General features: G+C 48.0%; 2 protein-coding genes and 3 non-coding genes across 7 annotated transcripts in view; 1 reads left to right on the forward strand and 4 right to left on the reverse strand.

Moving 5' to 3' along the window:
* SRR (serine racemase) lies at nt 1–11,708 on the forward strand. Of its 3 annotated transcripts, none has more exons than XM_038759076.1 (9): nt 1–21; nt 4,344–4,515; nt 6,365–6,497; nt 7,358–7,461; nt 7,553–7,672; nt 8,092–8,166; nt 9,270–9,479; nt 9,962–10,172; nt 10,866–11,708. In XM_038759076.1, exons 2-8 carry the CDS (start codon nt 4,348–4,350, stop codon nt 10,166–10,168), a joined length of 1,017 nt encoding a protein of 338 aa, XP_038615004.1. In that variant the 5' UTR covers nt 1–21; nt 4,344–4,347; the 3' UTR covers nt 10,169–10,172; nt 10,866–11,708. The 3 variants fall into 3 exon arrangements, with proteins under 3 accessions (XP_038615004.1, XP_038615005.1, XP_038615006.1); XM_038759077.1 differs by having other exon boundaries at nt 11,416–11,708; XM_038759078.1 differs by lacking the exon at nt 10,866–11,708 and adding an exon at nt 10,473–10,613.
* TSR1 (TSR1 ribosome maturation factor) overlaps nt 10,613–24,023 on the reverse strand; it is a 20,119-nt gene continuing 6,708 nt past the window's right edge. Inside the window, exons 3-16 of the mRNA XM_038759075.1 lie at nt 20,855–20,958; nt 20,244–20,463; nt 19,955–20,089; nt 18,007–18,431; nt 17,068–17,227; nt 16,364–16,521; nt 15,872–16,065; nt 15,041–15,203; nt 14,432–14,542; nt 13,313–13,445; nt 12,410–12,526; nt 11,311–11,451; nt 10,888–10,962; nt 10,613–10,795 (exon numbers count right to left, since the gene is read on the reverse strand). Of these exons, the coding sequence (XP_038615003.1) occupies nt 10,617–10,795; nt 10,888–10,962; nt 11,311–11,451; nt 12,410–12,526; nt 13,313–13,445; nt 14,432–14,542; nt 15,041–15,203; nt 15,872–16,065; nt 16,364–16,521; nt 17,068–17,227; nt 18,007–18,431; nt 19,955–20,089; nt 20,244–20,463; nt 20,855–20,958 (2,315 nt within the window). The 3' untranslated portion in view covers nt 10,613–10,616. The remainder of the gene's footprint in view (nt 10,796–10,887; nt 10,963–11,310; nt 11,452–12,409; nt 12,527–13,312; nt 13,446–14,431; nt 14,543–15,040; nt 15,204–15,871; nt 16,066–16,363; nt 16,522–17,067; nt 17,228–18,006; nt 18,432–19,954; nt 20,090–20,243; nt 20,464–20,854; nt 20,959–24,023) is intronic.
* Nucleotides 12,204–12,295, reverse strand: LOC119939861. Its single transcript, XR_005454821.1, has one exon. It is a non-coding gene; the product is annotated as a small nucleolar RNA SNORD91 family (small nucleolar RNA).
* LOC119939860 lies at nt 13,861–13,951 on the reverse strand. The gene has a single exon (XR_005454820.1). It is a non-coding gene; the product is annotated as a small nucleolar RNA SNORD91 family (small nucleolar RNA).
* On the reverse strand, nt 14,784–14,878 carry LOC119939859. Its single transcript, XR_005454819.1, has one exon. It is a non-coding gene; the product is annotated as a small nucleolar RNA SNORD91 family (small nucleolar RNA).

Below are 24,023 nucleotides of genomic sequence, written 5' to 3' on the forward strand. Positions count from 1 at the left end.
GAGCGAGGCCGCCGCGGCAAGGTGAGGGGGCCCTCACAGTCCGCAGCCCCATTTTACAGATGAGGTCACGGTGCCGCCGAGAATAATAATAACGGCATTCATTCATTCATGTCTCCCCCTTTTAGACTGTGAGCCCACTGTTGGTTAGGGACTGTCTCTATGTGATGCCAATTTGTACTTCCCAAGCGCTTAGTACAGTGCTCTGCACATAGTAAGCGCTCAATAAATACGATTGATTGATTGATTGATTGATTGTCTGTCTCCCCCTTCTAGACTGTGAGCCCACTGTTGGGTAGGGACCGTCTCTAGATGTTGCCAACTTGGACTTCCCAAGCGCTTAGTCCAGTGCTCTGCACACAGTAAGCGCTCAATAAATACGATTGATGATGATGATGATGGCATTTGTTAAGCGCTTACTATGTGCAAAGCACTGTCCTAAGCGCCGGGGGAGGTTACAAGGTGATCAAGCTGTCCCACAGGGGGCTTACAGTTTTAATCCCCCTTTCACGGATGAGGTCACTGAGGCCCAGAGAAGTGAAGGGAGTTGCCCAAAGTCACACAGCCGGGATTTGAACCCATGATCTCTGACTCCAAAGCCCGGGCTCTTTCCGCTGAGCCACACTGCTTCTGTGTGACTTGCCAAAAGTGGCTGAGTCATCATCATCATCATCATCAATCGTATTTATTGAGCGCTTGCTGTGTGCAAAGCACGGTACTAAGCGCTTGGGAAGTACAAGTTGGCAACATAGAGAGACAGTCCCTACCCAACAGTGGGCTCACAGTCTAAAAGATCATCATCAATCGTATTTATTGAGCGCTTACTGTGTGCGGAGCCCTGGACTAAGCGCTTGGGAAGTCCAAGCTGGCAACATCTAGAGACGGTCCCTACCCAACAGGGGGCTCACAGTTTAAAAGGGGGAGACAGAGAACAAAACCAAACATACCAACAAAATAAAATCAATAGAATAGATAGGTACAAGTAGAATAAATAGAGTAATAAATATGTACAAACATATAGACAGGTGCTGTGGGGAAGGGAAGGAGGTAAGATGGGGGGATGGAGAGGGGGACGAAGGGGAGAGGAAGGAAGGGGCTCGGTCTGGGAAGGCCTCCTGGAGGAGGTGAGCTCTCAGCAGGGCCTTGAAGGGAGGAAGAGAGCTAGCTTGGCGGATGGGCAGAGGGAGGCCATTCCGGGCCCGGGGGTTGATGATGATGATGGCATTTGTTAAGCGCTTACTATGTGCAAAGCACTGTCCTAAGCAATGGGGGAGGTTACAAGGTGATCAAGTTGTCCCACAGGGGGCTCACAGTTTTAATCCCCCTTTCACGGATGAGGTAACTGAGGCCCAGAGAAGTGAAGTGAGTTGCCCAAAGTCACACAGCTGACAGTTGGCAGAGCCGGGATTTGAACCCATGATCTCTGACTCCAAAGCCCGGGCTCTTTCCCCTGAGCCACGCTGCTTCTGTGTGACTTGCCAAAAATCACACAAAGTGGCGGAGTCATCATCATCATCATCCTCATCAATCGTATTTATTGAGCGCTTACTGTGTGCAGGGCACTGGACTAAGCGCTTGGGAAGTACAAATTGGCAACATATAGAGACGGTCCCTACCCAACAGTGGGCTCACAGTCTAAAAGGGGGAGACAGAGAACAAAACCAAACATACTAACAAAATAAAATAAATAGAATAGATATGTACAAGTAGAATAAATAAATAGAGTAATAAATAAATATGTACAAACATATATACATATATACAGGTGCTGTGGGGAAGGGAAGGAGGTAAGATGGGGGGAATGGAGAGGGGGACGAGGGGGAGAGGAAGGAAGGGGCTCAGTCTGGGAAAGATGATGATGATGATTTATTGAGCGCTTACTGTGTGCAGAGCACTGGACTAAGCGCTTGGGAAGTACAGGTTGGCAGCATCTACAGACGGTCCCTACCCAACAGTGGGCCCACAGTCTAGAAGGGGGAGACAGGGAACAAAACCAACCATATTAATAAAATGAAATAGAATATGTACAAGTAAAATAGAGTAATAAATACAGACATATATACGTAGTCATTCATTCATTCAATCGTATTAAGCGCTTACTGTGTGCAAAGCACTGTACTAAGCGCTTGGGAAGTACAGGTTGGCAACATCTAGAGACGGTCCCTACCCAACAGTGGGCTCACAGTCTAGAAAGGGGAGACAGGGAACAAAGCAAAACATATTAAGCGCTTACTATGTGCAAAGCACTGTTCTAAGCACTGGGGAGGTTACAAGGTGATCAAGTTGTCCCTAAGGGGGCTCACAGGATTAATCCCCATTTTACAGATGAGGTAACTGGGGCCCAGAGAAGTGAAGTGACTTGCCCAAAGTCACACAGCTGACAATTGGCGGGGCCGGGATTTGAACCCATGACCTCTGACTCCAAAGCCTATGCTCTTTTGCACTGAGCCACGCTGCTTAGAACAGTGCTTTGCACATAGGAAGCGCTTAATACCATCATTATTATATTAACAAAATAAAATAAATAGAATATGTACAAGTAAAATAGAGTAATAAATACAAACATATATACATATTCATTCATTCAGTCGTATTTATTGAGCGCTTACTCTGTGCTCAATATAAATAGAGCCAAATAAATAGAATATGTACAAGTAAACTAGAGTAATAAATACAAACATATATACATATTCATTCATTCAATCGTATTTATTGAGCGTTTACTCCGTGCAGGGCACTGGACTAAGCGCTTGGGAAGTACAGGTTGGCAACATATAGAGACGGTCCCTACCCAACAGTGGGCTCACAGTCTAGAAGGGGGATTCAGCGCTTACTATGTGCAAAGCACTGTTCTAAGCGCCGAGAAGTGATTTGCCAAAAGTCACACAGCTAAGTGGCGGAGTCGAGATTAGAACCCACGACCTCCGACTCCCACGGACCCAGTGGCTTTGTGTGAACCGGAGCCGGCAGGTCGGTTCCCCGCGGGGGCCGAGCTCGGCATTCGGCCCCGGCCTCCGTCTCTCCCCTCACAGAAACCCAAAATAATAATAACTATTAATAATTAATAATAATAATAATATAATTAAATAATAGAAATAGAAATAAGTTAATAATTTAATAGAAATAGAAATAGAAATAATTTAACAATAATAATAATAATTTAATAATATTTAATAGAAATGATTATTATTATTTTGGTATTAAGCGCTTACTATGTGCAAAGCACTGTTCTAAGCGCTGGGGAGGTGACAAGGTGATCAGGTTGTCCCACATGGGGCTCACAGTCTTAATCCCCATATCACAGATGAGGTAACTGAGGCACAGAGAAGTAAAGTGACTTGCCCAAAGTCACACAGCTGACAAGCGGCGGAGCTGGGGTTTGAACTCATGACCTCTGACTCCAAAACCCGGGCTCTTTCCACTGGGCCACGCTGTTTCCGGCCCCTTGGGCAGCCTGCACTGGAGGTGTGCCCTCAATAATAATAATAATAATGGCATTTGTTAAGCACTTACTATGTGCAAAGCACTGTTCTAAGTGCTGGGGAGGTGACAAGGTGATCAGGTTGTCCCACATGGGGCTCAAAGTCTTAATCCCCATATCACAGATGAGGTAACTGGGGCACAGAGAAGTTAAGTGACTTGCCCAAAGTCACACAGCTGACAAGCGGCAGAGCTGGGGTTTGAACTCATGACCTCTGACTCCAAAGCCCGGGCTCTTTCCACTGAGCCACACTGTTTCCGGCCCCTTGGGCGGCCTGCGCTGGAGGTGTTCCCTTGATAAAAATAATAATGGCATTTGTCACTTACTATGTGCCAAGCACTGTTCTAAGTGCTGGGGATGTTACAAGGTAATCAAGTTGTCCCACGGGGGGCTCGCAGTCTTCATCCCCATTTTACAGATGAGGGAACTGAGGCCCAGAGAAGTGAAGTGACTTGCCCAAAATCACACAGCAGACTTGTGATGGTCAGGATTCGAACCCACGACCCCTGACTCCTAACCCCGGGCTCTTTCCACTGAGGTTAAATCCTACTTAGATGGAGATAACAAGTACCAGAACCCACCCACTCCCCATAATCCTCAGCTGTAAGATTGCTGGTAAACATTTAGGATCATTAATCTTAAATCACCATTACCTTCATGGTTGAAGTTTTAGAGATAATAGAGTCATTGAAAACTGCAGACTGAAAAAGGAGATCACCAGCCAACAGCCCAAAAGAATTATATTTCTGAGCTTATTTGGCTGCCCTGCTTGTTTTTGGAGTTTTTTTTTTTAATGGTATTTGTTAAGAGCTTACTATGTGCCAGGCATAATAACCTTGACTAATTTTCTCCTCTCGGGTGTCAGAGACATGTGTGCTCAGTATTGCATCTCACTGGCTGACGTTGAAAAAGCACAAGCCAACATTCACCGCCTCATCCACCTCACACCTGTCCTAACCAGCTCCATTCTGGATGAATTGGCTGGCCGCAGACTTTTCTTCAAATGTGAGCTCTTCCAAAAGACTGGGTCCTTCAAGGTAAGGCTAGAAGGAACTCGATCGACTGTTGATATAAGGCATTCTGTTTGGGGCAATTCGTTATATGGTCAATACTGTATTTGTAGATGACAATCGTATTGCCTCTTGCTTCTGTCAGAAACTTGATGGAGATAACCATAACTCATTCTTTGAGATTCTTCTTTCAGAAGCATATGAAAGGAGGGAAAGTTCCTATCCAGTGCCTGTTGCCTTTGAAATTCTTGCAGGGAAGAAAACCCTGGGAGTTCCTTTAGCACAAAAGACCCTTTCTTCTCTCGTTAAGAAGGGGTGTTAAGATGCCCAACTCTCCTTGTTCCTTTTCTCCTCACTACTGCCCCATACTACTTATTTTTAATGGTATTTGTTAAGCTCTTACTATGTGTCCAGCACTGTTCTGAGTGTTGAGGTAGATACAAGTTTATTAAGTTGGACACGGTCCCTGTCCCACATGGGGCATAAATACGATTGAATGAACATGGGGCTCACAGTCCAAAAAGAATGGGAATGAGATCCCCATTTTACAGATGAGGTAGCAGAGGCACAGAGAAGTCAAATGACTTGCCCAAGATCACACAGGAGACGATTGGAGGGGCCGGGGTTAGAAGAACCCAGGTCCTTCTGACTCCTGGGCCCATGTTCTTGTCTTCCCTCCCAAACCTTGTCCTCTCCCTGACTTTCCCATCTCTGTTGACGGCACTACCATCCTTCCCGTCTCACAAGCCCGCAACCTTGGTGTCATCCTCGACTCCGCTCTCTCATTCACCCCTCACATCCAAGCCGTCACCAAAACCTGCCGGTCTCAGCTCCGCAACATTGCCAAGATCCGCCCTTTCCTCTCCATCCAAACCGCTACCCTGCTAATTCAAGCTCTCATCCTATCCCGTCTGGACTACTGCACTAGCCTTCTCTCTGATCTCCCATCCTCGTGTCTCTCTCCACTTCAATCCATACTTCATGCTGCTGCCCGGATTATCTTTGTCCAGAAACGCTCTGGACATATCACTCCCCTCCTCAAAAACCTCCAATGGCTACCGATCAATCTGCGCATCAGGCAGAAACTCCTCACCCTGGGCTTCAAGGCTCTCCATCACCTCGCCCCCTCCTACCTCACCTCCCTTCTCTCCTTCTACTGCCCAGCCCGCCCCCTCCGCTCCTCCACCACTAATCTCCTCACTGTACCTCGCTCTCGCCTGTCCCGCCATCGACCCCCGGCCCACGTCATCCCCCGGGCCTGGAATGCCCTCCCTCTGCCCATCCGCCAAGCTAGCTCTCTTCCTCCCTTCAAGGCCCTGCTGAGAGCTCACCTCCTCCAGGAGGCCTTCCCAGATTGAGCCCCTTCTTTCCTCTCCCCCTCGTCCCCCTCTCCATCCCCCCGCCTTACCGCCTTCCCCTCCCCACAGCACCTGTATATATGTATATATGGTTGTACATATTTATTACTCTGTTTATTTATTTATTTATTTATTTTACTTGTATATTTCTATCCTACTTATTTTATTTTGTTGGTATGTTTGGTTCTGTTCTCTGTCTCCCCCTTTTAGACTGTGAGCCCACTATCGGGTAGGGACTGTCTCTATGTGATGCCAATTTGTACTTCCCAAGCGCTTAGTACAGTGCTCTGCACATAGTAAGCGCTCAATAAATACGATTGATTGATTGATTGATTGATGTTCAACCCACTAGGCCATGCTTGCTTCTCTATCCCTTCAGATTCAGACAAAAAAAAAGACCTTGTCCAGGATAGCAGGGAACGGAAACAGTGATGGGGAAACTGCTCTTCCACCAGCTTCCAGCTTTCTGTAACTTAATCACAGAGCCCTATGTGATTTGTCCTTCTTCCCCGGCCCAGATTCGTGGAGCCCTTAATGCACTCAAGGGTTTGACTGCCGGCTCTCTCAGAGAAGGGGAGAAACCTAAAGCTGTTGTGACTCATAGCAGTGGGAACCATGGACAAGCTCTCACCTTTGCAGCCAAATTGGAAGGTAATGTGTGAACTCCTATCTCCTCTCTGGGCTGGTGGATCAGGGGGCACCTGATCCCACCCACACCCTGAATCAAGGTCAGGAGGGGGGCCCCTGGGGTCCCATCCAGGTAGCATGGGGGATTGGGATAATGGGAAAACGATTGAAGGACTCTCCATCTCATCCTGGACAAAATTGGGCAGTTGAACAGAGTAACTGGTTCCCTGAGGTTTTGGTTCACATCACCCAGCTCTGCTAGACTGTAAACTCCTTGAAGGCAGGGGACTCGTCTACTAATTCCCCCAAGTAAGTATTCACTCCTCCTGAACACACCTCCTAACTGTACCTCACTCTCAACTCTCATTTCCAACCCCTTCCTCGTTCTGTTTTCGCCAGCTTGGAACTTTCAACCATCCCATCTTCAGATCCTTCTGTAACTCTCACCTCCTCCAGGAAAAGTTCCTTGAGTTATGTCCAACACCCCATCAGTCAACTCCACGGCCACCCTTAGTGCTACCTGTTTATACCAATTTTCAGCACTTGTCTATATTTGTAAATGCAATTTATTCTGATAGTTCAACTTTTTCTTCTTGCTTCCACTATTTGTAAATAATCGTTTGTTCATCTTCCCCCATCAAGTTTGTAATCAGGGATCGTGTCTACCTTGTCCATTGGATTGTACCTCCCAGGCATTTAGTAGTAAAGTGCATTGCACAGAGAAAGCACTTAATAAATACAAGTTTTGCTTTTGCTGTTCTCTGCCCAAGGCTTAGCCCATCGCTCTGCACGCAGTAGAGTCTCAAATTCCATTGAGTTTTTCCCTTGGAATTCCTATTTCATGTTAGGACCTCGAATTCCATTCATTGAGTTTCTTTCCCTAGGAATTCCTGCCTATGTGGTGGTTCCCCGCACGGCTCCACCCTGTAAGAAAGCTGCAATCCAGAGCTATGGGGCCACGGTGGTGGACTGTGAACCCAGTGATGAGGTAGGTGAACCAGCCCATAACCAGGAGCTCTTTACATCAGCTTGGTAAATAGATGTGATTCAGAGGACCTTTTATTCTTTTTCTGTGCCAGTCCCGAACAGCGGTGGCATCAAGGGTGGTGCAGGAGACTGAAGGCACCTTGGTGCACCCAAATCAGGAACCTGCTGTGATTGCCGGCCAGGGCACCATTGCCCTTGAAGTCCTTCAGCAGGTAAAAGGCTACGCAGTTCTCCCCAAAAGAATAGTAATAGTAATGATAGTAATTGTGGCATTTGTTAAGCACTTACAATGTGCCAGGCACTGTTGTAGATTCAAGCTAATCGGGTTAGATGTAGTCCCTGTCCCACACAGGGCTGTCTTAATCCCCATTTTACAGAGGAGGGAACTGAATACAGACGTCATTTGTCCAAGGTTATACATCAGACAAGAGGCGGAGGTAGGATTAGAACCCAGGTCGTTCTGACTCCTGGCCCTGCTTTAGCCTCTACGCCACGTTGCTTCTCCTGCTGTTTCCTGGGGCCCCTATCAGGTGAAAATTGTCCCAGTGGGATTAACGGGTCACAGTCATTCTCCTGAATTCCCCCCCGCCCCCATCGAGTCTATACTCTTGTGCTCTCTGCTGTACATTAGGTTCCTCTAGTGGATGCCCTGGTGGTGCCCGTTGGAGGTGGTGGCATGATTTCTGGAATTGCAGTCACAGTCAAGGTACGGTATTCCTTAGCCTGCGGCAGCTTCCTAACCAAATTGGCCATTTCTGGATTTTAGAAGGGCATGCCGATTCCTCTGCTTACATCATGGTTGAGCTTTCACTTGAGTTCCCAGAGTACCTCAGGAATTTCCATTTCTCCTCTTTGAAATGGGCCCCTCCAGTCATTCACAACCCCAAACATAGGATCCTGTTGCCCTCCTTTCCACCCACCCAAGACTCCAACTCTTCCCCAGTTAGACAGAATTCTCCCAGCCATCATAGTGCCCCAGTCAATTAACCAATGTTATTTATTGAGCACTGTGTGTAGAACACTGTACTATGCACTTAGGGGAATACATCACACCAGAATTAGCAGACACATTCCTACCCATAAGCATAGTCTAGACATTACGTGATTTTAGTAAGGCTTTGAAGGATGGAGGGTAGTATTCATTCATGGTTGTATTTATTGAGTGCTTACTTTGTGCAAAGCCTTGAACTAAGCACTTGGGAAAGTACAGTATAACAACAGACACTTTCCCTGCCTTCAACAAGCTCACAGTATAGAGGGGGAGACAGACATTAAATATAAATAAAGGGGGAGGGAGTTCTCAGCCAAAGGGAGGGCCAGTCAATTGCGTTTGAGTACTTACTGTGTGCACAACTCTATTAAGTGCTTGGGAAAGTACAGGCTAGAGAGTGTGGGCATGGACAAGGGGTTGGCAGCACAGCAGATAAAACTGAAGTACAGTAAGCGGACATTAGAAGAGTGAAGTACACCCAAGCGCTCAGCCGAGCTCTGCACGCGGTAAGTGCTCAATAAATATGATTGATTGATTGGTGTGGGCTAGGTGTAGTGGAAGGTCGGCAAGGTAAGATAGGAGAGGGGAGAGCTGAACGAGTGCGTTAAATCCGATGGGAAGGAGTTTGATGTGGACAAGAGTAATAAATGCAGCCCAGGAAAACAATGGCTGTAAAATTGGCTTTATTTGCAGAGTGACTTATCACCGAGACTTTTCTGCCCCTATAAACAGAAATGGTATTTTTGCATGCCTAGGATAGGTGGAACTTCTGTCCGTTCTCTGTAGTTACAAGGTATCCAATGTGTTCCTCCTCCCAGGCCCTGAGACCCACCGTAAAGGTGTTTGCTGCTGAGCCGTGCAATGCTGATGACTGCTTCCAGTCCAAGCTGAGAGGGGAATTGATCCCTAACCCTCATCCCCCAGACACCATCGCCGACGGCGTCAAATCCAGCCTCGGTACCAATACCTGGCCCATCATTCGAGACTTTGTGGATGAAGTCTTTACTGTAACTGAGGAAGAAATCATGGTGAGGCTCAAATAGGTGTGGGAGGGGCTAGCTCTCACATCCCCAGTTTGGGCCAGAGGCCCTTTCGCCTCCTGTGAGCGCCGACATTGCCTTGTTGCTGCCTGATAAATGACGGAGAGCAACAGGGAAGGCTGTCCGTTAGTCCAGAGTAGTTTAACAAGTCCACAGGCTTCTGGCCTTACCCAAGATTTCTGCTTTAACTGCATGGGAACGTGGGTCTTACTGCCTGTTTCTCTCACCTTCATCTTAGGAGGCTCAGGAATCGTTTCTGGATGACTTCTGCACTCTAAAAATAGCTCCCAGGTTTCAAAAGCAGGGCATGAAACTCAAGGACCCCTTGGCTTCCTCAGGGGGAACCCTCATCCCTCCACCCCAACTGGCTACCGCATTTAGCTCCCAGATCAGCCCCGACAGCAATGTCGTGATCTCTCGTAGTGCAACCCAGAAACCATCTAACTGCCACCCCCTTCTTTACCAAACAGCAAGCAACCAAACTTGTGTGGGAGAGGATGAAGTTATTTATCGAACCGACTGCCGGGGTCGGAGTGGCTGCTGTGCTGTCCGAGCAGTTTCAAGCCGTTGCCCCAGAGGTTAAGAACATCTGCATCGTGCTGAGTGGTGGGAATGCAGATTTGACCTCCCTGACCTGGCTTAAGCATTGCAGAGACCAAGAGGCTGGCAGCTGCTAAGAAGGTACCCTCCAGCCCCCTGGGCGTTCAGTAATTGATGATTAGGATGGAGAAGGTAGGAGTGAAGTGTTCCTATGGGCAGCCCCTGTGAAGGAGATTTTAGGAACACATAATGGCTGCTTTGGCTAATTAGTAATAAAAACAACATTGTTCAGTCCAAGAAACTTGCTATAAACTACCCTTTGGTTGGATGGGGAAGGGAGAGGAGGAGGGATTTTCAGCCCAGGTTATGTAGGAGACTATCCCAAACCTGCCCAGATACCAAAATGACCACTCTGTGACCTTTAATCTCTTCTTTCATCAGTCAAAGCAGCAACAAGTGACTCCTTCTAGTAGCTGTGGTGAACCTTGAAGTGCAGGGCACCGACCTCATTCCTGAGCATTAAAACTGATTAAAGCCTTCCTGACCCTGGGGGTACAGAGAAACCCACTGCATCCAGGCCCTCATTTACTCCATTTCTAATTCCGGTACTGGTGAGAACAACTCACTTTTCTCCCAGGCCACTGGCTCTGGCACATAGGGATCATAAGTCCATTTGGGGAAGACACGCTTAAAGAGATTCATCAGCACTGTGTCCTGGGACTTTAGCTGCCCATCGAAACTGCACTTCATGTGGCCATGGGTACCTAGGCAAAAAGACAAAGATGAGAGAGGAAAGCTTCCGAGTGGTCATGACCTCTCCTCCCCTTCTCACAGAATCCAACCGACCCCGTCTTACCTAATGGTTCTTTGATGTGGCCCCTCCGGCCCCACTTTGTCCTCAGCTCCACCGGCTTAAACCACAGCACGTCCTCTGAGTCCAAGAAAGAAAGAGCACCATGAACCCCAAAACTTGTATACAGGGAAAGGCAACCTCCCTCAATCCAGTTCATGCTACACCCCGCCGAGCAGCTGCAGTGAGTTCCAATAGCTCTGCCCGCAAGTGGAATAAGACAGTCTGAATGTCAAGTGAAAAAGCTGCAGTTGAGCCCCCCGGGAGAGAGGGATGTGGATCCCCTGCAGGGCATAAAAACTCCCAGGGGTTTGCTTTTCTTTCATATGCCAGAGCTCCCTCTGGGAGGGATTGCCTCTGGTCAGGTGCACTGATAATTTGAACCTGTGCATTTTAAGAAAGTGTCCTAACAAGACAGCCAGTTCCCACCTCGGTTAAAGAACATGTAGCGCACGACTGCCATCTTTGTGAAGATTTTAAAAGGGTGACCGCTGAGCACAAGCCTCTTGATGATCATTCGGTCTGGATCCACAGACAGCAGCGAACCGGTAGCGATGAGGTCGTGCATTCCTAGAGGACAGAGAGGAGCTGAGCGTTCAGCAGTCAAAGCCAAGCTTGGTCACACCAAGAGTCGAGCAAGAGAAAAATAGCCAACCACAAGTCTCCTGTCAGGAAACATAACACTATCTCATAGCTACTTCATCCACTTGTGAACTCCTTGTGGGCAGGGAATATGTTTAACAACACTATTGTATTGTATTCTCCCCAGCACTTACTACAGTGCTTTGTACAAAGTTAGTGTTCAATAAATACTGTTGACTGATGAATTGATAGACTGCAAAGGAAAAATAAATATATCACCAAGTAACAGCCAGGAGGAGAAGAGGAGATTGATCTTTCCAGGCCTGGGAAGACAATCACCCTGATCCACATTAATAATGGTTGTCAGGGCCTGCTGTCCTCTCATTCTCTCCCTAATGACTTGCACAAGTTTCAAATTAGTCACCACAGAACCTCTGCTTGGTATAAGCTGGAAATGGAGGGTTCGGCCTAGTCTGTCCCTGCTGGGCCTCAACACCAAATGAACCAGAAGTATTCCAGGAAACTGCCAGTGGCTGGAATCTCATATCTGGAAACCACTCATGCCAACCTCATGCCACCCTCCAAGGAAGGTTTTTTTTTTTAAAAAAAAAAAACACTTCTGCTTTGATACCAAGTGTACCAAGTACTTCCAGCCTCAGCCAAAGGATTCTCAAGCTCTGCTCGATTAGAGTCTCAACCCAGCCTAACTCCAGAGCTTTTCCAAGCCTCTACAGACTACCCCTCAGAGATGCCTCAGAGCCGTATGGAACTTCACTGAAATGCTTCAGACAGGTTCAGACATTTTGGCCAAAAAACATCACTGGCTTCTCTATCTCATCCAGCTTCTAAACTCAGAGGAGTAGCTAGCACTGGCATGGCACAGAATGGCTTTTCTATAAACCTGGGCACTCTTCTGTGGGGCTTTGGTTACTCCTTGGGTACTCACCGTTACTCCCTGGTTGGAACAGCAGCACAGAGGCAGGAGGGAAAGTGATTGGGGCGTAAACGGTCACCACCAAGGCCACATCAGCACGCAGGAACCTTTCAGACTTATGCTTATCCGCTGCCCCAGGTGAAAAGACAACCCCCCAAAAGAAGAGACAAACTCAGGAAAGAGAGAAATACTAGAATGCAAGTTGAAAGCCTGGTGTAGGCTCCCCCTAGAGAACCAGGCCATCAGGCATTAAAGAGATCCCTTTCCTCTCAGTGACAATGTGCCAGGAGAGCCCCTCCAAACGGAGGCTATTTGTATTATTATTTTTTTTGTATTTGTTAAGCACTTACTATGTGCTGGGTCTGTACTGAGCACGAGGGCAGATACACAAAATAATCACGTTGGACACAATCCATGTCCCACAATCTTAATCTCCATTTTACAGATGAGGTAACTGAGGCACAGAGAAGTTAAGTGTCTTGCCCACGGCCACACAGCAGAAAATGGCAGCCAGCATTGGAACCAGGTCCTGACTGACCAAGGCCTGTGCTCTTTCCACGCTTTTCGTACTGTCTGGTTTTAAAAGTAGTAGATCGAGAGGTAGGATTCTGTGGTGCCGTGACTGTTGCGTTGCCTAGCGAAGCTCTGATGAACTCTTCCCATTATTTACATCTGATCCAGTGCTTAGAACAGTGCTTTGTACATAGTAAGCGCTAAACAAATACCATCATTATTATTATTATTCACTGCCCCCTGTACAGCCAGCACCTTCCCACCCTGAAGCCTCAGAGCCATATAGGAATTGATCTTCACAGTCCCCTCAGCCAGGTTCAGACATCACGGCTAGGACATCACGGGCTTCTGGCAACGGCAGCTCCGGAAGCCGCTTGCCCCCCGACCAACCCCAGTGCTGACCTGCCGTGTGCTGGGAGTACAGGGGAGAAGCCCGGAAGCGCCGGAACCCACAGTGAAAGATCAGCTCCTCCTTGGCTTTCACGGGCCTGTTGTTGCCTGGATGCCTCCTCACCACCATGTTCAGGACTGACATCTGGTAGTCAAGGAAGAAGCCCAAATAATCATCATGGCGGTTGTTCAGTGCTTACTATATGCCAGGCACTATTCTAAGCGCTGGATGGATGCAAGCAAATCGGGTTGGACACAGTTCCTGTCCCACGTGGGGCTCAGTCTCACTCCCCATTTTACAGAAGAGATAACAGGCTCAGAGAAGTGAAGTGACTTGCCCAAGGTCACACAGCAGACGAGTGGTGGAGCCGGGGTTAGAACCAAGGCCCGTGCTCTATCCACTATGCCATGCTGTTTCACTATGCCACTCTTTCACTGGACAATGGGAAGCTGAAGCCACCCAGAAACCTTCTCCCCTGAACTTACAATAGCAGACTGGGAGGGAGAGAGAGAAGACTTGGGAGCAGCGACACCTGACCCAAACCAGATTTGGCATTTTCCCTCGGAGAAGCCTCAGAGCCATAAAGAATGCATCACCGATGCTTCAGACAGGTTCAGACATTTTGGCTCGAGTCATCATTGACTTCTTCAACCCACTTGGCTCCCAAACTCAAAGAGCGGAAAAGCAGCAGACTCCTGAGACCTGGCCCACCAGTAAGTCACCATGATGGCCAGGACCTGTTAACCAGGTAGCCACAGTGAGGGCACCATGGCACAGATGCCTCAGCCTCAGTGACCACGTATGTTCCACAGCACTACCTGAGGTGAGCCCTAGATCATTTTGACTTCAGGCAGGCTTGCTCCCTGAGGGGCGATGCCTTTCCCTTCAAAATAAGGAGGTGGGGAAGAGGCTAGAAGCCCAGGAAGTACAGTTGGATTACATTTGTGCTGACCTTCCCTGAATCTCCGGGCTGTATGGATTGGCTGGGGCCCATGGCCGGTTCAAGCAGGCCTCTGCCTCGCGAGCCTAGGCATCTTGGGAGGTGGTACCCCAGCTTCAAAGCAGAATTTCTGACTAGGAAATCGGGACACCAAGCTTCCCAAAGACACATGTCGGTTTGGGCTAGTCACCTTTTGTTCGTGAGGTAGAAGAGAAAACAGCACAAGGGGTGCCCCCTGCCTGAAGCATTCTTCCACAGAGGCAGGGACGTCACAGATGTGGATGGAAACATACCAGCCAACCTGCCAAGAGAAGAAGAGGTTAGCCCCGAGGCCTCAGGTAGCAGCCCAAGACTCTTGTGCCTCCCCAGGTCCACTTGAGGTAGAATGCTACGTGAACTGAGCAGTGGAGAAGGGGTACACTGCACCTCATAACTGAAGCCAACCCCCCAAAACACCCACAACAGCTAAATACACTCTAAGGGGTTGGCCTGGGAATTTTATCTTGCCTAGAGACCTACCCCTGGAGGACCCCACCCCCTCCTTATGGAGAAACCTCAGAGCTAAAAAGAGAATGCATCACAAAGATGCTTCAGCCAGGTTCAGACATTATAGCTTTCCTCATCATTAGCTTCTCCAACCTGTTCTACCACCAAAACGCTACTCCTGGAACAGCTAAAATAGCCACTACCTGCTCTTTCCTTATCCCAAACCCAGAGTGGCAAGCCCAGGAACAGAAAGGCACATGGTATCCCATTCCCAAAAAGGGATGGAAGAAGAAAGGAAATGTAAAGCCAGCACCTCAGCCCCTTCGGTCTCTTGTGCTTCAATCTCCTTGAAGATACGTTTCCTGGTTCGGGAAAAATCCTGGAACTGGAAGATCCGAGCATAATCTCGAGGGAGGTTTTCCTTGGGATCCCATGGGGATGTACGGAAGCTCTTGAGGCCTCGGTATTTCTGAAACCTGGAAGATATGATGTTTCAAGGGAACCAACTGGTTAGCTGGTCTCCCTAGAGGTTATTCAAAAGATCTTTCTTGCCTCCCACTGGTCCCTCATGATCTAGCTCTTCCAGAAGGTTAGAGGCTAATTAAGAGGAAGGGTGACTTCTGAATCAGTTCCCTCCCCCCAACCCAATATTAATAGTTATCAATTACCCAAATCCAATTATACTGCCACAACAACCACGGACATAATGGCCCCAGAAGGCCTGCTCACTCTTTGGCCCAGCCAAGGTGGGTGCAAGTGAGAAACTATCTGCTATGTTGGCCCGAATCTCTACATCAGGCACCACTTCCTTACAGTTAGTGGCTGAAACAGGAAAACCCTTGATTTGTTTTCTCTGCTCCCTTTAATGATGAGCTCCATGAGGCCAGGGATTGGATCTAATCAATATTTTCTGACACCTCTGAGTGCCTAGAAGAGCCCACTGCACACTGGCTGCTCCATAAAATTACTTGCGTGAGGAGGATGTGTAGGAAACACCCAGTCCTCTAGACTGTAAGCTCACTGTGGGCAGATAATGTGCCTGTTACATTTTACTCTCTCCCCAGCACTTAGTACAGTGCTCTGCAAACAGTAAGCGTTCAATAAATACAACTGACTGACAGACCCCTCTAACCCACATCTTTACCGGATTCTAGCAGCCACATCGCGGGGAGTGTCCACCTCGTCTGGAAACATTTCATCCAGTCTTTCCTCTTTGTATTTCTCCAGCATTTGCTCTTCAGCCTCTTCATCGAGCTCCTCGTCGTACCGGTCATCACGTACAGACTCCCCGACCGTAATGGTCTCACAGTCTTCCTCTGCCTCTTCCTCCTCACTACCCTGCAGCAAAATATGACATACGCCAGTAATCTCACTCTGTCCCCATTCCAGGAGTCAGTAAGCCCGAAATGGATCAATTCTACTTTCGCTTCCAACTCATTAAGCAGGCTCTAATACAGCCTGGGGGGATATGATGCAAAAGGAAATCGTAATTGCAGCATCAATCGCCTGATTTTTCTGCAATTAAAAAACAGCATCTCAAGTGTGCGCCACCCCCAGGCACTTGGGCTCAACCCTACCGACTGAGGGCCAAGCAAATGAGGAACATTAAGAGCCAACAGCCACAGAACTGGGCTACCTCAGAATCCGCTTCTTCCATGAAATCCTCAGTTTCCATGTCCTCATCCTCGTCTTCCTCGTCGCCTTCATCCTCCTCATCCACGATCCATTCTGCCTGATAACTGGATGTTCCTTTCGGGACCCTCTTCACCACCTTGGTACTTCCCTTCAAGAAACCTATGGAGCCCCGCCTCGGATAAGCACACGTCTCCCCTCCCCACCTGCCGAAACTGTGATCCCTCCATTATTCCCTTAGGCTCTAGCTCCGGGACATCACTGATACTATCGGCTCCTTGGTGAATCCAGGCTATCACTGCTTAGCTCTTACACTGATACCGAGACAGATTATTGCTTCCCAACTGAGGACAACTCATTAGTTGAAATCATCTGCATTAGGTCTGTCAGCAGAGCTGGGGGAGCCCCGGCCCTCCAACCCCCGGAAGCAGAGCAGTTGGAGTTTGAGGTGGACTGGGAGCCCTGGACTCTGAAAGTCCCTTGGAGAGAAAAAAAAACAAAAAACACCGCCCCATCCCCAGCCAACAGCTGAACATTTGGGAATGTTTCTTCCTAACAGCAACACACACACACTCTCTCTCTCTCTCTCTCTCTCTCTCCACCCCTCCATCCCCCCAACTCAGAACATTACAAGCCTCTGACCCCCAGGAGTGGCTGAAAGAACCCAGGATTTTCAAAGAACTCGATCACTAGAATACCAGAATTTACCCTTGGCTTCATTTAGTTCCTCTTCGGTGGGCCAGGTTTGCTCTCCCTCCATTGGATCTGGGATCACCTCTGATTGCAGGGACTCTTGTCTACTGGGATCTGCCTTCATCAGGACCTTCAAGTCTTCCTCCATCCCAACACTATCATCCTCAGCATCCATCTGAAAAGCAGAAAGAGCCAATGGTCTACACAGCTTTACGGTAGAAACACAACTCCTCTCCCAGGTAATCCCACTCCCAGTTTGGAGTACAGTTACAGTACCCAGATTAGAACCCCCTTGCCCCTCAGCCTGAAACTAATGTATTTTTGTGTCTGTCACTAGATGGTCTGCATGTGTTTTGGACTAAGTTCAGCCCTAAAAGTGGGTTTCAGCTATACTACATAAACAGATCCATTAGGAAGGTATATCCTTAACAGTGAGGATAAATGTCAAGAGGAACGATCATCCCACTCTTCCTCCAAGCAGCCGTTAGTATTTCGGTTGCCAGCAGAAAATTAGATTTGCTAGGCCATTAGTGTTTCTTCTTTCCCATGAATACCTTCCCTACTATAGCTATGGCTATAGTATAGTATGGGGGAAGCAGCGTAGCTCAGTGGAAAGAGCTCGGGCTTTGGAGTCAGAGTTCATGGGTTCGAATCCCGGCTCTACCAATTGTCAGCTGTGTGACTTTGGGCAAGTCACTTAACTTCTCTGTGCCTCAGTTCCCTCATCTGTAAAATGGGGATTAAGACTGTGAGCCCCCCGTGGGACAACCTGATCATCTTGTAACCTCCCCAGCGCTTAGAACAGTGCTTTGCACATAGTAAGCGCTTAATAAATGCCATCATTATTATTATTATTATGGCTCATGCCACAGCTCAAGTTCTCTACAGGCCCTCTTTGGGCTCGGACTGATCAATCCGTACAGAACTCATGGCTTTCGGGGCTCTCAATCCTACCTGCATTCCTGGGTCTGAGCCCTTCCGGGATTTCACCCCTCTGGGATTGAGCGAGAAGGGATCTGCCGGGGCATCAATCTGCCTCATCTGGAAGTCTCCATGCCCCACGATATGCAGCAGGCTGTTCACATCGAGAGTCTGCCCCCGAACATAGCCTGTCACCTTCAAGGTGCCCACCAGCCTGCTCTCCTGGCCGGGGATAAAATCAACCCTATGGGCCAGCAAGTAAGCCCGGCGGTCCCGGAAGGCCAGGTGCCGCTGCTTCTGGTTGGCCAGCTGTCTTAGGAGCAGGACTGCTTCCTGTTGGGTGTCCAGGGGCAGCAGCCTATCCTGGGGGAAGCGCTTCTCCACAATCTTACTCAGCTTCTTCTTTGCATCCACTTGTTTCTTCAAAGGAAGGCCAGAAATCCCTTGAATGGCAAGTGCTGGGAATGGAAAAAAAAACCAAAACATTTAGCGGGGTCGGAAACCCCCGGGGCCACGCAGCTGCCAGTCCCCAGTTCAGGCTTTTAAGACAAGATAGGCACTCAAATACTACCGATGGGAATCCAGGGCCACCATCCTCAAACGTCTGGCCTCCCTAGGCAAGGGCCCAGCCTTATGTTAGATGGAATCAGCACCTCGGCAGGCATCCCGAGAGCTGAGGGCTCTGATCCAGGCAGCAGTAGGCTGGAGCCCTCCACCAGCTTGGGTTGGTCCACGAGGCTGGCTGGCTCACCTCAAAAATGATGAGTGGGTTTCAGGGGGTGCCCCCCACAGACCCTCAGTTTAGGATTTCTAAGGACTGGAGAGGGAGGGGGCCCTGCAACACAGGAGCATTATGAGCGTGCAAGGTTGGAATCATCAATATTAATAGCCAAAGGGAACCACCATGCAAGTAGAGACCCTTTATCTCTCCCCCTCTACCCCAAAGAGGTGCCAGATAGTACTCTTAATGGTATTTGTTAAGTCCTTTCTGTGTGCCAAACACTGTACTAAGTGCTGGGGTAGATATAATACATGCATTTCAGACAAAGCCCCTGTCCCACAAGGGGCTCACAATTGGTAGGGAGACAGAACAGGTATTGCATTCCAAAACTGTAGTAGTGTGGTCTAGTGGATCGAGCATGGCCCTGAGAGTCAGGTGGACCTGGGTTCTAATCCTAGCCCCAACTTTTGCCTGGTGTGTGATCTTGAGCAAGTCACTTCACTTGTCTGAGCCTGTTACCTAAACTGTAAAATGGGGATTGAGATTATGAGCCCCACGTGGAACAAGTACTGTCTAACTTGATTATTTTTTATCTAACCCAGCACTTAGAACAGTGCCTGCCACATAGTAAGTGTTAACAAATGCCATTTTAAAAAAACAACACCACAAAAAAACTTCACGCCTGAGGAAGTCATGGCACAGAGAAGTTAGGTGACTTGCCCCAGGCCATATAGCAAGCAAGTGGCAGAGCCAGGTTTAGGACCCAGGTCTCCTGACCCCCAATCTTGTGTTCTCTCCACTAGGCCACCCTGCTTCTCTACTAGAGAACAAGAATTATTATTATTAATTATAATAATATTAATAAATAATTCTGGTATTTGTCGAGTGCTTACTAGGTGCCCAGCATTGTTCTAAGACAGAAGATACAAAGTATCAGATTGGACACAGTTCCTGTCCCACATGGGGCTCTCAGTCTAGATAGGAGGGAGAATGTAATCCCCATTTTACAGACGAGGGATCTGAGGCACAGAGAAGTTACGTGACTTTTCCATGGCCACACAGCCAACATGTGGTAGAGCAGGGATTAGAACCCAGGTCCTCTGACTCCCAAGCTTGTGCTCTTTCCACTAGGCCATGCCCCTCAAGCTGGGCTCCATACCGGGCTGGACTGCTTGGCGGGCAACTTATAAATGAAGAGCAGGGCAGCACCTCCCACTACCCCAGTCTCCTCCCAAGTCTCCTTCCATATCCCGAACTCACTGTAGGTGGGAAGACCCTGGGCAAAAAGACAGGAGAGGCAATAGTCTCCAGTGTTGTCCCAGCCTTCCAATGGGTCCAAGATAAACAGGATGGTATCAGCCACCTTGGCCAGGTCTAATAACGTGTGAAGATCTCCTGGGGACAGAAGCCAGTAGTCAAGTAAGGAGAGATGGGGTTGCCAGACAGAGTCCGGCAGACACGAAGACAGAATAATAAATTACTATTATTACTACGCAAAGACAGGCAGAGCCTCAGCAAGCCTATTCCTCCCACTTTCCAGAGCTCTCACCGGGTTTGGCTGACGTGAAGAACCACCGTTGTTTCAGCTGGGGGCACAGCAGCGTGAAGCCAGGCACACCACCCTGTTCACACTTGAACACTTGCGTACCATCGTTATTTTGAAGCAGCCGCAGGGCCTCGCACGGGGAAACCCTGGCGTGCAGCGGTACCACGAGCACAAAGTGGGGAGGACCATCTTTACTGCCCAGTTGCCGCTTTTCAGCCAACACCTGCAGGACAGGAAAGCCACACAGGTGAGACATCTTGGGTGCAGTTAGCTTCTCTTCCCACCTCAGGAAGGAGAAAAGGGCTTCAATTCATTCAAGTAGCATTCTTATCTATGCTGAATTTAGCCCCGGGGATAGTGGGTAGCTTGCTTAGGAACAGGTATTGAGCCCACATGTGATAATCAGTCAGCCAATGATATTTATTGAGAGCTTATATGTGCAGAACACTGTACTAAGTGCTTGGGAGAGTATAAAGTAACAAAAGTTGGTAAGCAATTTATACTTCTCTGGACCATTAAGACCCCACTTCCAAACCTCCTGAAACGGGACGTTTCCCAACAGAACCGAACCAGGTCTTCATTTAGTGAAGACGTCCCCTCTTCCCCCTACTCACGGCCTCCTTTTTCTGTTTCCGGAGCTGACCAGCCCGATGCCTCTGGTCCACTCTGCTGAGTGCCTTTTTCTGCTTCTTGCTCAAGACTTTCACAGCCACTCGGCCTGAGAGCAAACCGCGGGAAGAGAAAGAGACAATGTCCTGTGTGTTTCTATGAGAACACACAAGGGAATGACCGCTAAGCCCTCCCCGGGCCGCATTCCTCGTAGGGAAGGAGGGCGAAATACAAAAGGGGTGGGGGAGCCGGGCTGCGAGTGGCCGGCCTCTGGTCCGAGCTGGAGAAAGGGTAGAAGAATAATAATAATAATTGTAGTATTTGTTAAGTGCTTACTATGTGTCAGGCACTGTACTAAGCCCTGGGTAGATACAAGGTAATTGGGTTAGACAGTCTCTGTCCAACACGGGGTTCTCTTTCATTCAATCATATTTATTGAGCGCTGTGTGCGGAGCACTGTACTATGCGCTTGGAAGGTACAATTCAGCAACAAATAGAGACCATCCCCACCCAACAATGGGCTCACAGTCTAAAAGTCTTAAACCCCATTTTACAGTTGGGGTAGCTGTGGCCCACGGGAAGTTAACTGACTTGCCCCAGGTCACAGAGTGGTGGAGCCGGGATTAGAACCCGGGTCCTTCTGACTCCGAGGCCCGTGCGCAGAAGCAGCCTGTCTTAGTGGAAACGGGACGGGCTTGGGACTCAGAGGACATGGGTTCTAATCCCGGTCCTCCCAGTTGTCTGCTGTGTGACCTTGGGCAAGCCACTTAACTTCTCTGTACCTCAGTTACCTCATCTGGAAAATGGGGAGGAAGACTGTGAGCCCCACGTGGGCCAACCTGATTACCTTGTATCTCCCCCAGCGCTTAAAACAGTACGTGGCACATAGTAAGCGCATAACAAATACCATCATTATTATTATTGTGAGCCCCTGTGGAACAACCTGATCACCTTGTAACCTCCCTTGCGCTTAGAACGGTGCTTTGCACATAGTAAGCGCTTAACAAATGGAAGCAGCGTGGCTCAGCAGAAAGAGCAAGGGCTTTGGAGTCAGAGGTCATGGGTTCAAATCCCAGCTCCACCAATTGTCAGCTGTGCCATTTCACTTCTCTGTGCCTCAGTTCCCTCATCTGTAAAATGGGGATGAAGACTGTGAGCCCCCCGTGGGACAACCTGATCACCCTCCCTCTGCCCCTCCGCCAAGCTAGCTCTCTTCCTCCCTTCAAGGCCCTGCTGAGAGCTCACCTCCTCCAGGAGGCCTTCCCAGACTGAGCCCCTTCCCTCCTCTCCCCCTCGTCCCCCTCTCCATCCCCCCATCTTACCTCCTTCCCTTCCCCACAGCACCTGTATATATGTATATATGGTTGTACATATTTATTACTCTATTTATTTATTTTACTTGTACATTTCTATCCTATTTATTTTATTTTGTTGGTATGTTTGGTTCTGTTCTCTGTCTCCCCCTTTTAGACTGTGAGCCCACTGTTGGGTAGGGACTGTCTCTATGTGTTGCCAATTTGTGCTTCCCAAGTGCTTAGTACAGTGCTCTGCACATAGTAAGCGCTCAATAAATACAATTGATTGATTGATTGATTGATCACCTCGTAACCTCCCCAGTGCTTAGAACAGTGCTTTGCCCATAATAAGCACTTAATCATTATTATTATTATTGTGACCCCCTGTGGGACAACCTGATCATCTTATAACCTCCCTAGCGCTTAGAATAGTGATTGGAAGCAGCGTGGCTCAGTGGAAAGAGTCCGGACTTTGGAGTCAGAGGTCATGGGTTCAAATCCCGGCTCTGCCACGTCAGCTGTGTGACTTTGGGCAAGACACTTAACTTCTCTGTGCCTCTGTTACCTCATCTGTAAAATGGGGCTTAAGTCTGCGAGCCCCACGTGGGACCACTTGATTACCTTGTATCTACCCCAGCGCTTAGAACAGTGCTTTGCACATAGTAAGTGCTTAATAAATGCCATCATTGTGATTATTATATTGGCACATAGTAAGCGCTTAAAAAATGCCATCATTATTATTATATCGGCACATAGTAAGCTTAGAACAGTGCTCTGCATATAGTAAGCGCTTAATAAATTTCATTATTATTATCATTATTGTAACCTCCCCAGCTCTTAGAACAGTGCTCTGCATATAGTAAGCGCTTAATAAATGCCATTATTATCATTATTATTACTGTTACCTCCCCGGCGCTTAGAACAGTGATTTGCACATAATAAGCGCTTATTAAATGCCATTATTATTATTATTTTTTTTTTGTGGCCTCCCCAGGGCTTAGAACAGTGCTCTGCACATAGTAAGCGCTTAATAAATGCCATCATTATGATTATTATATTGGCACATAGTAAGCGCATAATAAATGCCATCATTATTATTATATTGGCACATGGTAAGCTTAGAACAGTGCTCTGCATATAGTAAGCGCTTAATAAATTTCATTATTCTTATCATTATTGTAACCTCCCCAGCTCTTAGAACAGTGCTCTGCACATAGTAAGCGCTTAATAAATGCCATTATTATTATTACTGTAACCTCCCCAGCGCTTAGAACAGTGATTTGCACATAATAAGCGCTTAATAAATGCCATTATTATTATCATTATTGTAACCTCCCCAGCGCTTAGAACAGGGCTCTGCATATAGTAAGTGCTTAATAAATTTCATTATTCTTATCATTATTGTAATCACCCCCGCTCCTAGAACAGTGCTCTGTACACAGTAAGCGCTTAATAAATGCCATTATTATTATTATCACTGTAACCTCCCCAGCGCTTAGAACAGTGATTTGCACATAATAAGCGCTTAACAAATGCCATTATTATTATTATCTTTGTGGCCTTCCCAGGGCTTAGAACAGTGCTCTGCACATAGTAAGCGCTTAACAAATGCCATTATTATTATCATTATTGTAACCTCCCCAGCTCTTAGAACAGTGCTCTGCACATAGTAAGCGCTTAATAAATGCCATTATTATTATCACTGTAACCTCCCCAGCGCTTAGAACAGTGATTTGCACATAATAAACGCTTAACAAATGCCATTATTATTATTATTTTTGTGGCCTCCCCAGGGCTTAGAACAGTGCTCTGCACATAGTAAGAGCTTAATAAATGCCATTATTATTATCATTATTGTAACCTCCCCAGCGCTTAGAAC

Source organism: Tachyglossus aculeatus, chromosome 17 (genome assembly GCF_015852505.1).
Source record: "Tachyglossus aculeatus isolate mTacAcu1 chromosome 17, mTacAcu1.pri, whole genome shotgun sequence".
Taxonomy (NCBI): Eukaryota; Metazoa; Chordata; class Mammalia; order Monotremata; family Tachyglossidae; genus Tachyglossus; species Tachyglossus aculeatus.

Excerpts from the sequence above, each read along its gene's own strand:
- SRR (XM_038759076.1), top strand. The coding sequence starts at position 4,348 with ATGTGTGCTCAGTATTGCATCTCACTGGCTGACGTTGAAAAAGCACAA. Across the intron at positions 4,516-6,364 it reads AAAAGACTGGGTCCTTCAAG|ATTCGTGGAGCCCTTAATGC; the intron begins GTAAGGCTAGAA and ends TCCCCGGCCCAG. Across the intron at positions 7,673-8,091 it reads CCCTTGAAGTCCTTCAGCAG|GTTCCTCTAGTGGATGCCCT; the intron begins GTAAAAGGCTAC and ends GCTGTACATTAG.